Genomic DNA, 12,707 nt, shown 5'->3' on the forward strand with positions numbered 1-12,707 from the left:
AAATGTTGGTAAAGTTGATAAACTAAACAAGGGCTATACATTTTTGGCTGGCAGAAATTGGTCTCACTTTGATTGATTTGACTAAATCCCTTGGGGCAAATGATTTATTGGGTCGAATTCTGAGAAAAAAAGATTCATCTTGTAGTTTTTTTTTCTCTTTCATGTTTCCTTCAATCCCTGGTCTCAATCGTGCTGCCACTTGTCACTATTTTAAAAAGTAGGCAGTGGACACCTTTGTTTATGTTTTTATCTTTTCATTGCTTAACCCAAAACGTTTTTCACTAGAATTTATTCACATGTAAGAAATTTGAAAGTCCATTAATGCCAACGTTTGTCAACATCCCTTGGCAAATAAGCCAATTATAGTGAAACTTTCTTTAAAAGGAGCTATTGTTTCTTCATTGCAAAATCGTAATGTTATACTAAGCAAGCAAAGGACTAGAAGACGCTTAATAAAAAAAAAGAACAGAATAAAAAGAGAGGGAATCCAAAACTGCTTACACCATTTTGTTGGCCAAATCTCTTTTTTCTCGACCACAGAGGTAGATAGAGAGTGAATAGTGGGGCAGGCCACGTCAAAGTTTCTGTTGATCCTTTACAGGTAAGGCCGGCCAAAAGTTGCAAATAAATATGGTCTTTGTATGGCTTGTCAAGTGAACGCGTCCATGAATTACTGAAGTTATTCCATGGAGTAAGATCAAAGACATCATGTCCAACCAAACCATACCGTGCATGCATTGAATTTTGACATTTATTTCATTTCAACTGCTTGTCTAAGCAAATAGCATTTTGGTATTGAGCCAACTTGATAGTGCATTCACCGAATTACACCAAACAGCTTACTCAAAATCACTTGATTGTTAAAAATTCAATGGGCGGATCCTTCAAATTGACAGTGATGTTTGTCTTAGTTCTCCCTCCCCTAAATCAGGGTTTCGAACCACATTTTTCGTTGAATTTCCTTCACTGGACGTGTCCTATTGGCAGCAAATTTGCATTAAGAATCAACTGAATTTGCACAAAAAAATGGAAATAAACTTGTCAAAACATAGGCTCCGACAAGTTCTGTTGGGCTGTAAGGGCTACTTTGCCTTCCATATCAAGCAATAGCCGATGAAAAGGAGAGTTCTGCTATGATAGCCCCCGTACGCTGCACGAAATATGGTTTTAGTTCTGTACTTCAGAGGCGCTTTTTGAGCCAGCCTCTATCAAATAAAGGGCCGATTGGGCCGATTCCTCTTCATTGAAATATAAAGCGTGTGTGTTGTTTTTGGCTGATTCTTTCAAAATTTTATGTACAAATAGTGACTTGGGTCACATAATGTCCGGTAAAGAAATCGCTTTCATGGCACGTCACGAGGAGTTTATTTAGCAATCTAGCGTACGTCTTCCAGTTCTGTTTGGGCTGTCTGACGTTGCAAATAAGGGTCCTTATAACTTCAGGCATTAGAATTTAATACCACTGAGCCTGGGGAGAAGATTATTCAATAGCCTCCTCTTAAACAGATCGGCTAGACCAAATCTTGCATTATGAAAATAAATCTGAGTTCAGCAACAGCATATTGATAGTGTCAAAGTGAAGTCATTACACAACAACTTTGTTATTAAGGGTTAAGTGTCATTACATGTTAGATATAAGGTATCTGGCGAATTCTTTCCAAATAATCATCCACAGCCATAGTTCGATATTTTGCCAAAATGTTTCAGAATCAAGGGGTTTTTCTCCAGATCTGGTGACCCTGTACGTGAGCGGCTGTTGAAAGACTATGGTCAGCAATTGCTAGTTGTACAGGGCGCAGCCATCAATCAATGGATTGCTTCATGGTTATTCATCTGAGGTGCTGTAAAAAACACAACGTACTCGTATTTAGCTTTCTTTTTATACCTTTCTCAAAACTACCGATGCCAACATTAAATGAAAACAGTTCATCAAGACTCAATGCATTGCCAGTAACTCATCTAAGATCAAATACACACAACAATTTGAGATTATAGATAATTTGCCATGCGTACGTACTGTAAAAATGTATTTCAAGCAAAAATGAGACATTGCATCTTGTTTATTTGAAACTTTAGGAGGTTAGTACTGACCCTTTTCTGGTCTTGGCCTCAGTATTGCTCCATGGATTCAAACATTTTTTTCTTTACCAGATAACAAGATATATATCGCAATTACATTAAGAATTAGACAAGACTTTTTTTCCTAAATTAATCTCAGTAAACTATCTACTTCGAACTTAATTCAGTGTTGTGAATTGCTTCGACCATTGTTCGGGCACAAACTTTCAGTATTTTTCATAAATACTCCCAACAGCTGCAAATGGAGGGGAATATTGCATTTGTAGATATCTGTAACATAGACGCGTTTACTCTCTGTGGTTTAAAAACAGGGTACCATGAAGAAAGGGTCAGCCATGTTACACAGGCTTGAAATGAGTAAGCACAAGTGACACCAATACCAACAAACAATCGAGCCTGACTAAAACTGTCGCACCAACACGCAATTTGTTCTCTTCTAAGCCCTCCGTGGTAAATTGAGCTCTAGTCCACCGAATATCATAATCGGTTGACCGGGTTTCTGGACCTAAACTTGACCCAAATTCTTGTCGAGCTTCTCCTCAAACTATTAGGGTAAAATGAACTATACAAAGTACAACTCTTTTGATAAACATCCATGAGGTGTTAACCGAGTAATATTCGTCTTTAAAGCATCTCAAATACCTACGTTGTTCATCTAAAAATTAATAAAGGCGTTTTTCAGTCAATGCCCTACTTTGGAGATAATTGGATGCAAACACTTAGGAGTTCAAGCACTAATTGAGTTGCTGTCATCGAGAAACACATCTATATAAAATGGAGATGTTTGCTCTAAGAGTATAAGGCAATCAAAAGACTGGCTAGGGGTGTTAGGCCATTGTCAGGCCCAGAGGCGTGTAAATAGCCTCAATGGTATTCTTAGAGCGTTCACCTATTGTCAATATCCGAATGATTACCAAGCGCCAATGCCACCGTTTCCATCGAGTGGGTACCGACTACCGGGGCTACCCACTTGTTCACCGAATCGGTTTCTCAAGTTCCAGTGCAATGCCTGGTTGAAGTCTTTTGTAAACAAAAATAGTATGGCTTTGTGACTGCCTTCCTCTTTATTAGGCTGTCAGAGCTCTGACCCGTACGTGAAGAATTTTCGATATGGAGCAACAGTATAAAAGAGTCATTGTTAATTGTTCTGAGAAACTTGTAAGGACCAAAGAGAGACCTGTTTCGTCATTAGGTCCTTGAATGGATTACCCGGTGGGTATGAAAGCTCAACGGCAAAAATAGATCATTCAACCGATTTTTTTCTCATTGTTTTTTCATCATCGTTTTGTATTCATTAAACGACATTTTCTCTTGGCGTTGAGAATGTCTAGTCTTGAACAGTTATTGATGGATTAGGCATAAACGTAAAGAACCTGAGGCGAAGAATTAAAAGTATTTTGGCAAGCAAGCTATAACAACCAAGATTTTGCCATCTAAAAAAATTACAAGACTTCAAAGTTATTTGAAGCCAGGTCTGATTAGAGGTGTCTATAAATGAAATGGCTGTACTTGGCACTCGAGCCGACTTCATGGCGTTAACAGAAAGTCATTGAGGTCTTCTTTTCGTGAAACAAAATAGCTATCTTCGTGAACCTTGAACCCATGATTAACCGTTCTTAGTATCCTAATTGACTTAGGAGGCGGAACAATCTCGACACTTACTAACCCTAAATTCGACTGTCTCTGTCTAGGGTGGATATGCGATTTGGAAATCATTGCCGACACCCAATGCAAACTGTTTTGGTTGAAGAGTTAGGAGCTAACATAGCAGGCAAGCAACGCTCAATATGCTAAGTGTGCAATATTCACAAGCTTCGTAAGTCGTAACGAGGTCGGGCCTGCCAGAGCTCAGAATTGGAGGACCGAGGAGGAGGAAGAAGAAGGAGAAGAAGAAGAAGAAGAAGGAAGAGAAGGGGAAACTGCTCCTCGAAACAGAATCTCAACCAGTATCAACTAACTCACTTTGTCACGCTCATTAAGTCGATACCGCCTATTAGATTCTTGAACGCTTGAGGAGCGGTGGCAAACGTATGTGGCGCACATAACTCCTCCCTACGCGTCAAGGCGAGATAAAGCCCGAGTCGCAGGCTGCCTGACGGAAACACGGACGAACAGACGGACGGACGGACGGACTAGGACCGACGGACTAGGACCGACGGACTAGGACCGACGGACCAAGCAAGGGACCGGGGTGCTGCTGGCTGAGTGACTGACTGAGCAGTGGGAAAAAGCTGTTGGCCCGCGTTGTTCGCCCTGGGCTAAGAAATGCACGACGGAGCTCGCCAGAACTAATATCATCAAGTACAGAGGGGCACGAAGAGGGGAAAGAAAAACTCGCCCAAGTTCCCGCATGACAAGACTCCCAGTTTTTCCTCCCGACGTTATTGCCGTTGTGATAATTGAGATGTTCCCTCTGCATAATACGGCAGAAGTGGAGAGTTAGTGATTTGCTTGTTCAGCCATTAGATCTATATGAGGGAAATGAAGATACTAATGTATGGAAGAAATGAAGTGAAGTGAAATCAAACCATGATCGAAGAAACCATCGAAGCAATGCAGCGCTCAAGCCATGAAGAGACAACCACGGGAGCTTCCACCAAGTTGAGTGACAAAGCAAAACGGTTTTCTCCATTCAGCGTCGATTCGCTACTATCTAAAAAGCAAGCCACAACTAGGACCAAATTTTTGCATTCATATCAGACCGAGGAAGCTTCAAATGTGCCATATTCCCAAGCGATCGTGGAAAATCAGTCAGATGAAGAACAGAACGAAGAAGGTGAAGAGGAACACAAAGAACTTATCGACGAGGAGGAGCAGCAGCCTGGTGATGAAGATGAGGAAGAACATGACCATCAACCACAACCGTCCCATCACGAGGAAGAGGATGTCCACATCGAAGAGGACGAAGACGATGTCATCGATGAGGATGACGTCGAGGATGGTGGCGATGATGATGCTGGCGTTGGCACGCTAGCTGATTCATCTCAGTTATCCGACCCCGAAAGCACACTTGAAAAGCTCAGTCATCCTATTCCGTTGCACCCGAGATTTCCTTTGGGTTTTCCATTGGCACCAATGTCACTATGGTCACGGTTATCGAACAGTTCTTATACGGGAATGACACCCTCGAGGGCGGCGGTGACGGCAGCATCAACACCGCCGTTCACTTGGCTTTCCTCCCACCAATTCCGTGCGCCAACAAATTCAACGCTCTTTGCGGGAAGTAAGTTGACCCGAACAAAGTTCAATCTCTCTCTGGATCTGTCTGCCTGCCTGTCTCTTTCTCTCGCTCCTTCCTTCCCATATCGAATGAATGGTAGCACAATAGTATTGATTTTGTTCAGATACTTGAGGGTCACTTTCGCATTCATTGACTAGAAAACTGAGCTGGTGTTGAAGTCAAATACGCCTTGATGGATCACTTATTTTCTTGTCTTTCCCCCTCTTGAATTGCCAATTAGCTAAATACAACATAACTTCACGTTAAAGAGACAGTTTAGTAGCGGAAATATCTTTCAATTCTGTTATGCCATCCAAAACTAGTTTATATGCTATATGCTAAGTCTTCGGAGTGCGAAAAATTTGCAAGAGTGGTTGATTTGACAAGGTCAATTCATCCTGAATTGCTTTGCGTCTATGTTTTTCTGATTTACTTATACATTGGCAACCAGTACATGAACAGGATTATGTGAATAAGTATTTTCTAAAAAAGCATATTTCAGGAAGAAAAAAAGCATCGATCTTATTCACTTTTAAGGCCTTCAATCTGTTCGAATAACCTTCGGTTTGAGGGTTCAGGAAGTGAAAGGTAGATCATGAATCATTATTTAATCAAATAATTATGATCTTGAGTTTATTTAAGAAGGATTGATAACTATGGAGTTCTTTTGATTGGATCCCTTTGGTCTAATTGCTCGGAGACTCGTCCTTTTTGCCTTCTTCAACCCTTCCTCCCAATTCAATGGGTTGTTTTAATAAAGAAACCCAAAGACCCAGTCCATCACTTTCTTGTGATTAAGTAACTGCGAAGATTTTACATACGAGTACATAATGCCACCTTTTGACCTTAGAACCAAATTGGCCCGTCAGAAAATCTAAGAGTTGGAAAATAGTTGAAAAAGTTTTACAATATCAGTAATGATCTAAATAGATCATAGTCTAAGATTAGTTTCATTGTTTGCTTTTGTGTTAGGGGATATTGTATGTCATAGGCGTGAATCTGTCCATATAAGTTAAATATGGATTATTTCTTTCACAAAGAATGAAATTCTTAAAACGTATTTCTATGATGCTTTTCTAGTGAAGCATTCGAATGCCAAGGAATGTAAAACATGAGTACTTGACAAGCAATCAAAGTTCGCGGATATAACAGATTTGCATTATTGAAAACAAAAGCAGACACGGCTGCTTGACCAGAAATCCTAGTGCTCCAGCTGTCCATGTAAGCAACGAAATCAATTGTCGAAATTGAATCAAAAATTCTCCAAAGAATATTTCTTATCGAACGCCCTTCTAACTTAAGTTAATCTGCAGCTTTTTCAGCTAATGTAATTTTACTAATTACAGGCCGAATAGCCCTTGGAAAGGTTCACAAGCATTGAAAGCAAAAACTGCCCTATTTTAGAGTCATAAAATATGTGTATGGCAAATGTTTTTTTTAGGATCGATCAATGTATGGGTTAAAGACTTAGCCAAAATTTAGTGTTGTTATTTGATTTCATATCCTACATAGATAGAAAAAAATCCAATACCAATCAGCAGTCATCATTGTGCTTGACACGGATGGCATGGTTGAACAGGTCGTCTGAAGTAGAATTAAAATTGGGGGTATCTAACGTTCAGTACCTTTGTTGACGTTTGAAATTGGATACGGTCTAAAAGTTATTTTATCAAAAGTGGATGAGAGACTATCAGTAATATTACAAGGTATCTGACATGAACGGAACACAAGTTTCCGTTGCCATGATAATTTTCCGCAACACCCTCATGTTGTGTGCCATGTTATTGGTCGTAGTGAAATGAAAGTTGCATTTTCAATGTGCATAAAAAGGGGAAAAAATGTTTAGACACGCACACATGGCTTCCCATAACGTTTCTGCTTTCTTCCTCAAATATTTCTTCGATAAATAACTAGATGACGCTATTTGTTTGGGTTTGAGCCATGCCGAAAAGGTGATAAATGTTCTCAAAATCAAAGACATATAAAACGGACTTCTAGAGATGTGGCTGCGAACGGAAGCAAAAAGTTATTCTCTCCTAAATCATTCACTTTATTCCAAATAAGCACTTAATACGACCATAAGATCGTGTTGAATATATGAACTTGGCCAAATATGAGCCCAAAGCTATGCTTAGGGGACGTACGGTGTCCAAAGTTAAAAAGTAAACACTACTTAAAATTCGATTTTTCGGCCTGCCCTTGTCAGCTACAAAAGCTTTTGACAACATAACTTCGAAGCAAACCACTTTACAAGCATATGATAAAAAATGGACCTACCTCTAATTGAAGGGATTTATGTTTCGTATAACATTATTTTAAGTCGAAAAGTGGCTCAGAGTTGCTATGATCAAGAGCAGGCCGATTGGGCTGGTAGCTCGTTCACAGTCCATATTTCTAAAAGTTCTTGGATATGACAAAAGAAAAATCTGAACAGGCCTGTTCCAATTCATAGAAAGGTCTAGTTTATAAACCTTTGTAGATTCGAAATGATTTAATAAAAAGTTAAAGGACATAAAAGCAGAATGTTTCTCTTTTTGGAGGAATACAAACACTTGAACAGGAATTAGCCTAAATGAAAGTTCACTCTTTGGCAAAAACTCTGTAAAAGTAATCTCAAGCATGTTTCAAGTGATTTGAACGATTGTTTGAAGGGTGGAAATATTCGTTAATAACAATCTTGTTTTTCCCTTGAGCTTCCGAACCGAAGAGTAACTATTAGTATCCTTTATTTTTTATGGGTTCTGGATCGGTCCCGTGTTACCATGTGGAACCTTACTCAAACTGAGAATTGAGCTGCATCGGTGAGCTCAAAGTTTTGAGCAAGCGCTACATACGAATCACGCCAGGCAAACCAATAAGAGTCAAATAAATATTGGAGCTAAATACTCATTAAGTGAGTACCTGTAATGTATAAGCAATTACAATGAGTGAATTCTTTTATTCTGTTAAGAATCTCAACAATGTTTTGAAACGCCACCCTAGCACTTTTTCCTAAATCCTGTTTAAAGTGCATGTTTTGAACTAAACAATTAACCGGTATGGTTATAAATCAAGCAAATCGATCATGTCAAGGTTGTAGAGGCTTTGTCAGAATTTTGAAGGCAAATATTAGATTGGATAGGGCTGAGGACTATATTCTTCGTTTTTGTTTGGAACGTCGATACAAGGTCAGGGTGGTTAAAGTAATTTCCCGTGGATCTCGAAAACGGACACTCGATCAGCTCTGGAAATTCATTTCAAGTATGAGCTCTCTATCGTTTCTGTCTTATTACCTTGGGACCGAACATTTTTTTATTTATTCTACGCTTTCTAAATTTTCAAATTTGACTGAAACTGCATAAGTATTCCATTAGGACTTTTCTATTTGAAGAATACATATTCTTGGTGATTAATAATGAATGTACTGTTTCTGATCGATTTTACAGGGTTCGTAATAATGTAGCAATAGTTTAAGCAAAGGCTATAGTGAAATGACAGTGAGTTTTTTTTTTGCTTCCAAGAAGTACTGTATGTTTACAATGGTAATTCATTTTAGACACATTGACCCGACGCTTTCGTGCCAAACTGCCAAATATACAAAATCTCACTGGCCTGGTGGAAGTGACGGTTCTGGTCCTAGAGCTCTAGTCTAAAGATCTCATTTTGCCATCCCGTGGAATTCTCTCACTGGAGCAACCCAAGCCTGACCAAAAGAAAAATACTATTTTAAGAAAGGGACTAAAATTTGGATCGGCTTGTTTAGCAACGTCAATTTTTTCCTGGAATTGCTAGTCCCTTGACTTTTCAGTTTCAACCAGTAACCACTTATCACACTTGCCTCGATACAAATGCGTTTCAAAGATATGAAGAGATTCATTGTCACGAAGTTGTACATCAAAAGAGTTTCATAGGATGCAAGTACGATCCCGCCATTGATACATCACATGTGGAAATTCCATTTCAACTTCCGATATAACGGAAACCGTCGCACAAATCATCCATCATCGAGGGACAAACTAAATCCTAAATAATATAGAAAATGATCACTCAATGAACAGCACTTGCTTTAAAATTCAAGTATGGCTTCGAGGGTTTGATATCAAAGATAACGTTGAAGTAAAGTCACGCACTCCATGGTAAACTCGAAAAGCATCGTAAGCATCAACACCAAAATATAATTGATTTTTAAGGTGACCAATTTGGATGGAGCAAATCACTTGTTGGTTTAATGTTTTTAATGAACCTCTTGCTCGCGTGCACATGCCGGGTTGGCTGATGGAGCTCGTATAGTTTCGAATGAATGTGTCTGCATTAGCAGCGAAATCTCATCAAGCGGAGCATACCTGATCTGACTAGATGGAATGAAGTTGTTGTCGCCTTTGCTAAAGGAATTCCACTTCAGAGGAGTAATGTGATCTTTGGGAACTGATATCGACATTCCCGGCGCTGCAAAAAGTGGAAACTAGCCAATTGATTGTGTCTTTGACTCGTTCCCAATTGCCAGCTACGTAGTAGAGTGATCTCGTCGGCGAACATTTCCGTTCTTTCAAACGCAACTTTCGCAGCAGAGATTAACTAATTTCTGCTCAAAGTGAATGCGAAACAAAGACTCTTCCCGACAGGTGCCTGAAGCTAAATCATGCAACTCAGAAATTGTAGATCGCCACGACTCTATAATCATCTAAGTTAAGCCGCAAACGGCGCCGTCACAGCAGCAATCATCACACTGCCCAAACGTGGACACAGAGAGAGAGAGAGAGAAGCCGAGGGAGAGAGATCTTTTAAGTCCATTATCCACCTCGTACGTTCCGTCGGCCCGCATGCAGCACATCACGTTTCGGCCTCTACAAGTGCTCATACTACAAGGTAGATAGAGACCCAAGCTAAAGCGAGGGTTTAAATGTGACGTGAATGAGTTCATATCTACTGGTCATATGCCCCTCTGTCAAGGTAGTTGAAAGTAACGCGCCATTCTCTTAATTGGATCTAATTTGAATAGCTTGCTCCGGGGCAAGGCAAGAAAAGTCGGCTAAGGCGTCGCAAATTGGGCAAATTATGTCTTTATCAAGCACTTGACTGTCTTGCTTGCTTTGCCTTCACTCTAGCCAACCCTTGTGGAGGATGGATGCATGTTAGCTAGCTGGCTAGCTAGTCACTCACTCACTCACTCACCCACCTAGCTATCCAGCAAGCTAACTCAAAATGGCTCAATAGTCAGGCGTCGTTTCATGGCCTCTCGTGACACGGACGAGATTATAAGACCTAGTTCAGCGGAGTTTCGTTGTTCGCGTGAATGAACTACTAAGGCAAAAAAAGAACATGGAGAACCGTTTGCATGAGTTTAATTTGCCTCCTCAAAAATAGCCCTGAAAGATGCTAAGTCCGGCAAGATTAGCTTCAAAGCCAAGAAAAAATTCGCAACATTTCATGATAAATTGGAACCAGAATGGTTATGAAGGAAACTGATTGTTGTCACTGACTTGATGATCAAGAAGAAGTACTGTCTATATTTCAGTCACTATCATGCTCATTATTTCCATGTGTGTCCAGCAGTCATCGAGAGCATGTGGAGTGTTGGTTTATTTTCAGCAAAAAAAGGTCCACCTCAATCATTGCACGCTCTTTCCTCGAACATTTTTTAAATCTATTTTTGCACTAGCTTCAGAGGGTTCGAATCCAATTTCTTGCTTTTCTATAAATCTTCATAACTTTGGTCGAAAATGGAAAAGGCGCCTCATTGATGTGGGTACTCAAAATTGATTTGTTTTTAAGCTAGACAAAATAAAAAAAGTAAACAGATAACGTGCATTGTTAACGAATCTTTATTAAAGGGAGGCCCCCCAAACTGCAATTTTTGGAAATATCATTGCCAAGACCGGCATAGCTATCAGGGGAACCCTTGAAATTATTTCCAATCATGGTGGCCGTTTCTTTGATATAAGTTTTTCACCGATTTCTGGTGAACTTTTAAAGCTTACTGTTGGTTCCCCTGGAAAATGTTATTTCGTTGAAAGCAGGAAACTTGAAATGGAAAGACTGCAAGTGATACAAATCTTTTGAACTACAAAGGGTTTTTCAAACTTTTAATCGCTCGTTACGCGTTGTAGCATTCAATAATTGATTTTGCACACGATTATCTGTATTTTATGAAAGATTCGGAATAGTAGTTTCAACATTCGGTTGTTTTTGAAAAATGGATAAAAAAACGGATGAAATAAAGGAATTTTCTTTGTTTGGCGGGCTTTGTTCATTCAATTCAGGCGATCATCAAGATAGTCAAGAAGCTAGAATCAACGGTCTTATTATTGTTGTTGCCTTTGTTTCAGGACACGATATGCCGCGGCCTCATCTTGGACCACTGCGATGTACTTTGCGGAAGCACAAACCCAACCGAAAACCGCGGACTCCCTTCACTACTCAGCAGCTTATGGCTTTAGAAAAGAAGTTCCGAGAAAAGCAATATCTGTCCATTGCAGAACGGGCAGAATTCTCAAACAACTTAAATCTCACGGAAACGCAGGTGAAAATATGGTTTCAAAACCGAAGAGCGAAATCCAAAAGACTTCAAGAAGCTGAGATAGAAAAGATACGAATGGCCCACAGACCCTTCTTTTCTCCCTCGATTGGGCTTTTCCCGTCTTTGAATAACTACACGTCATTTGGAGGATCTTTAGTACAATCATCTAACCTTGCCATAACCACTCAAGACTCCAGAAGATCCTTTTCCCCGCAGAGAAAGTCCGAATTTCATAATTCTGGGACAACATTACCCGCAGTTTCCGCTAATAATTCTGATTGTTGAATAAATGAGCCATCTCAGTATTAAAGTTCGTGTTTGCTGTGTGTTGATCCTCCGCTCTCCTCGCTCGTGAACTCGTCTTGGTTGGAAATTGTATGTCCTTAAATTGTATGCATATTTCCATACGGGGTAGAAAATCATGTGTCCTCGTTCAATTCAATTACTCATTACTGATACTTACTAATTCAATTACTCATCTTTTCTACATTTTCTTTTATTATCGTAACCACGAAGTGCTATGATAATCGACGTAGTTGTTTTGCCCTCGAAGATGTCAGCAAGGTCACACATTGAATTTTCTAAGGTTTGAATTAGCATACAAAATTTGAACTTGGGAAGTTAAGGGATTCAAACCAATGGTTAAAACAGATTGGGAGAGGAAACCGTTGCTCTACATACAACAGCAGTGTGGCAGTGTGCACAAACCTTTGAGTGGCAGCAAATTGATCAATTTCTCGAAAAATGTCAAAAAATGAGTGATTACAAGAAAGGCTTCAAGAAATGTAATTGATCACAATTACGAGCTTTCAAAATGTAATTAATTTCCATGTTGTGTCCAGTCCATTTTCATTGGGACGTAAAGTACAGTCATCTCAAAATTAATGAATGCACTTGGTGGCTTGTAACAAC

General features: G+C 39.7%; 1 protein-coding gene across 1 annotated transcript; it reads left to right on the forward strand.

Annotated features, from left to right (window-relative positions):
• The first annotated feature begins 4,018 nt into the window (after positions 1-4,018).
• On the forward strand, positions 4,019-12,178 carry LOC131881049 (homeobox protein GHOX-7-like). The gene is made up of 2 exons (XM_059227807.1): positions 4,019-5,302; positions 11,605-12,178. Exons 1-2 carry the CDS (start codon positions 4,609-4,611, stop codon positions 12,078-12,080), a joined length of 1,170 nt encoding a protein of 389 aa, XP_059083790.1. The 5' UTR covers positions 4,019-4,608; the 3' UTR covers positions 12,081-12,178.
• Positions 12,179-12,707: the final 529 nt, after the last annotated feature.

Source organism: Tigriopus californicus, chromosome 5 (assembly GCF_007210705.1).
Source record: "Tigriopus californicus strain San Diego chromosome 5, Tcal_SD_v2.1, whole genome shotgun sequence".
NCBI classification, from domain to species: domain Eukaryota; kingdom Metazoa; phylum Arthropoda; class Copepoda; order Harpacticoida; family Harpacticidae; genus Tigriopus; species Tigriopus californicus.

Coding starts and splice junctions, on each gene's coding strand:
- LOC131881049 (XM_059227807.1), top strand. CDS start 4,609: ATGATCGAAGAAACCATCGAAGCAATGCAGCGCTCAAGCCATGAAGAG. Junction 5,303..11,604: donor TTCAACGCTCTTTGCGGGAA/GTAAGTTGACCC, acceptor CCTTTGTTTCAG/GACACGATATGCCGCGGCCT.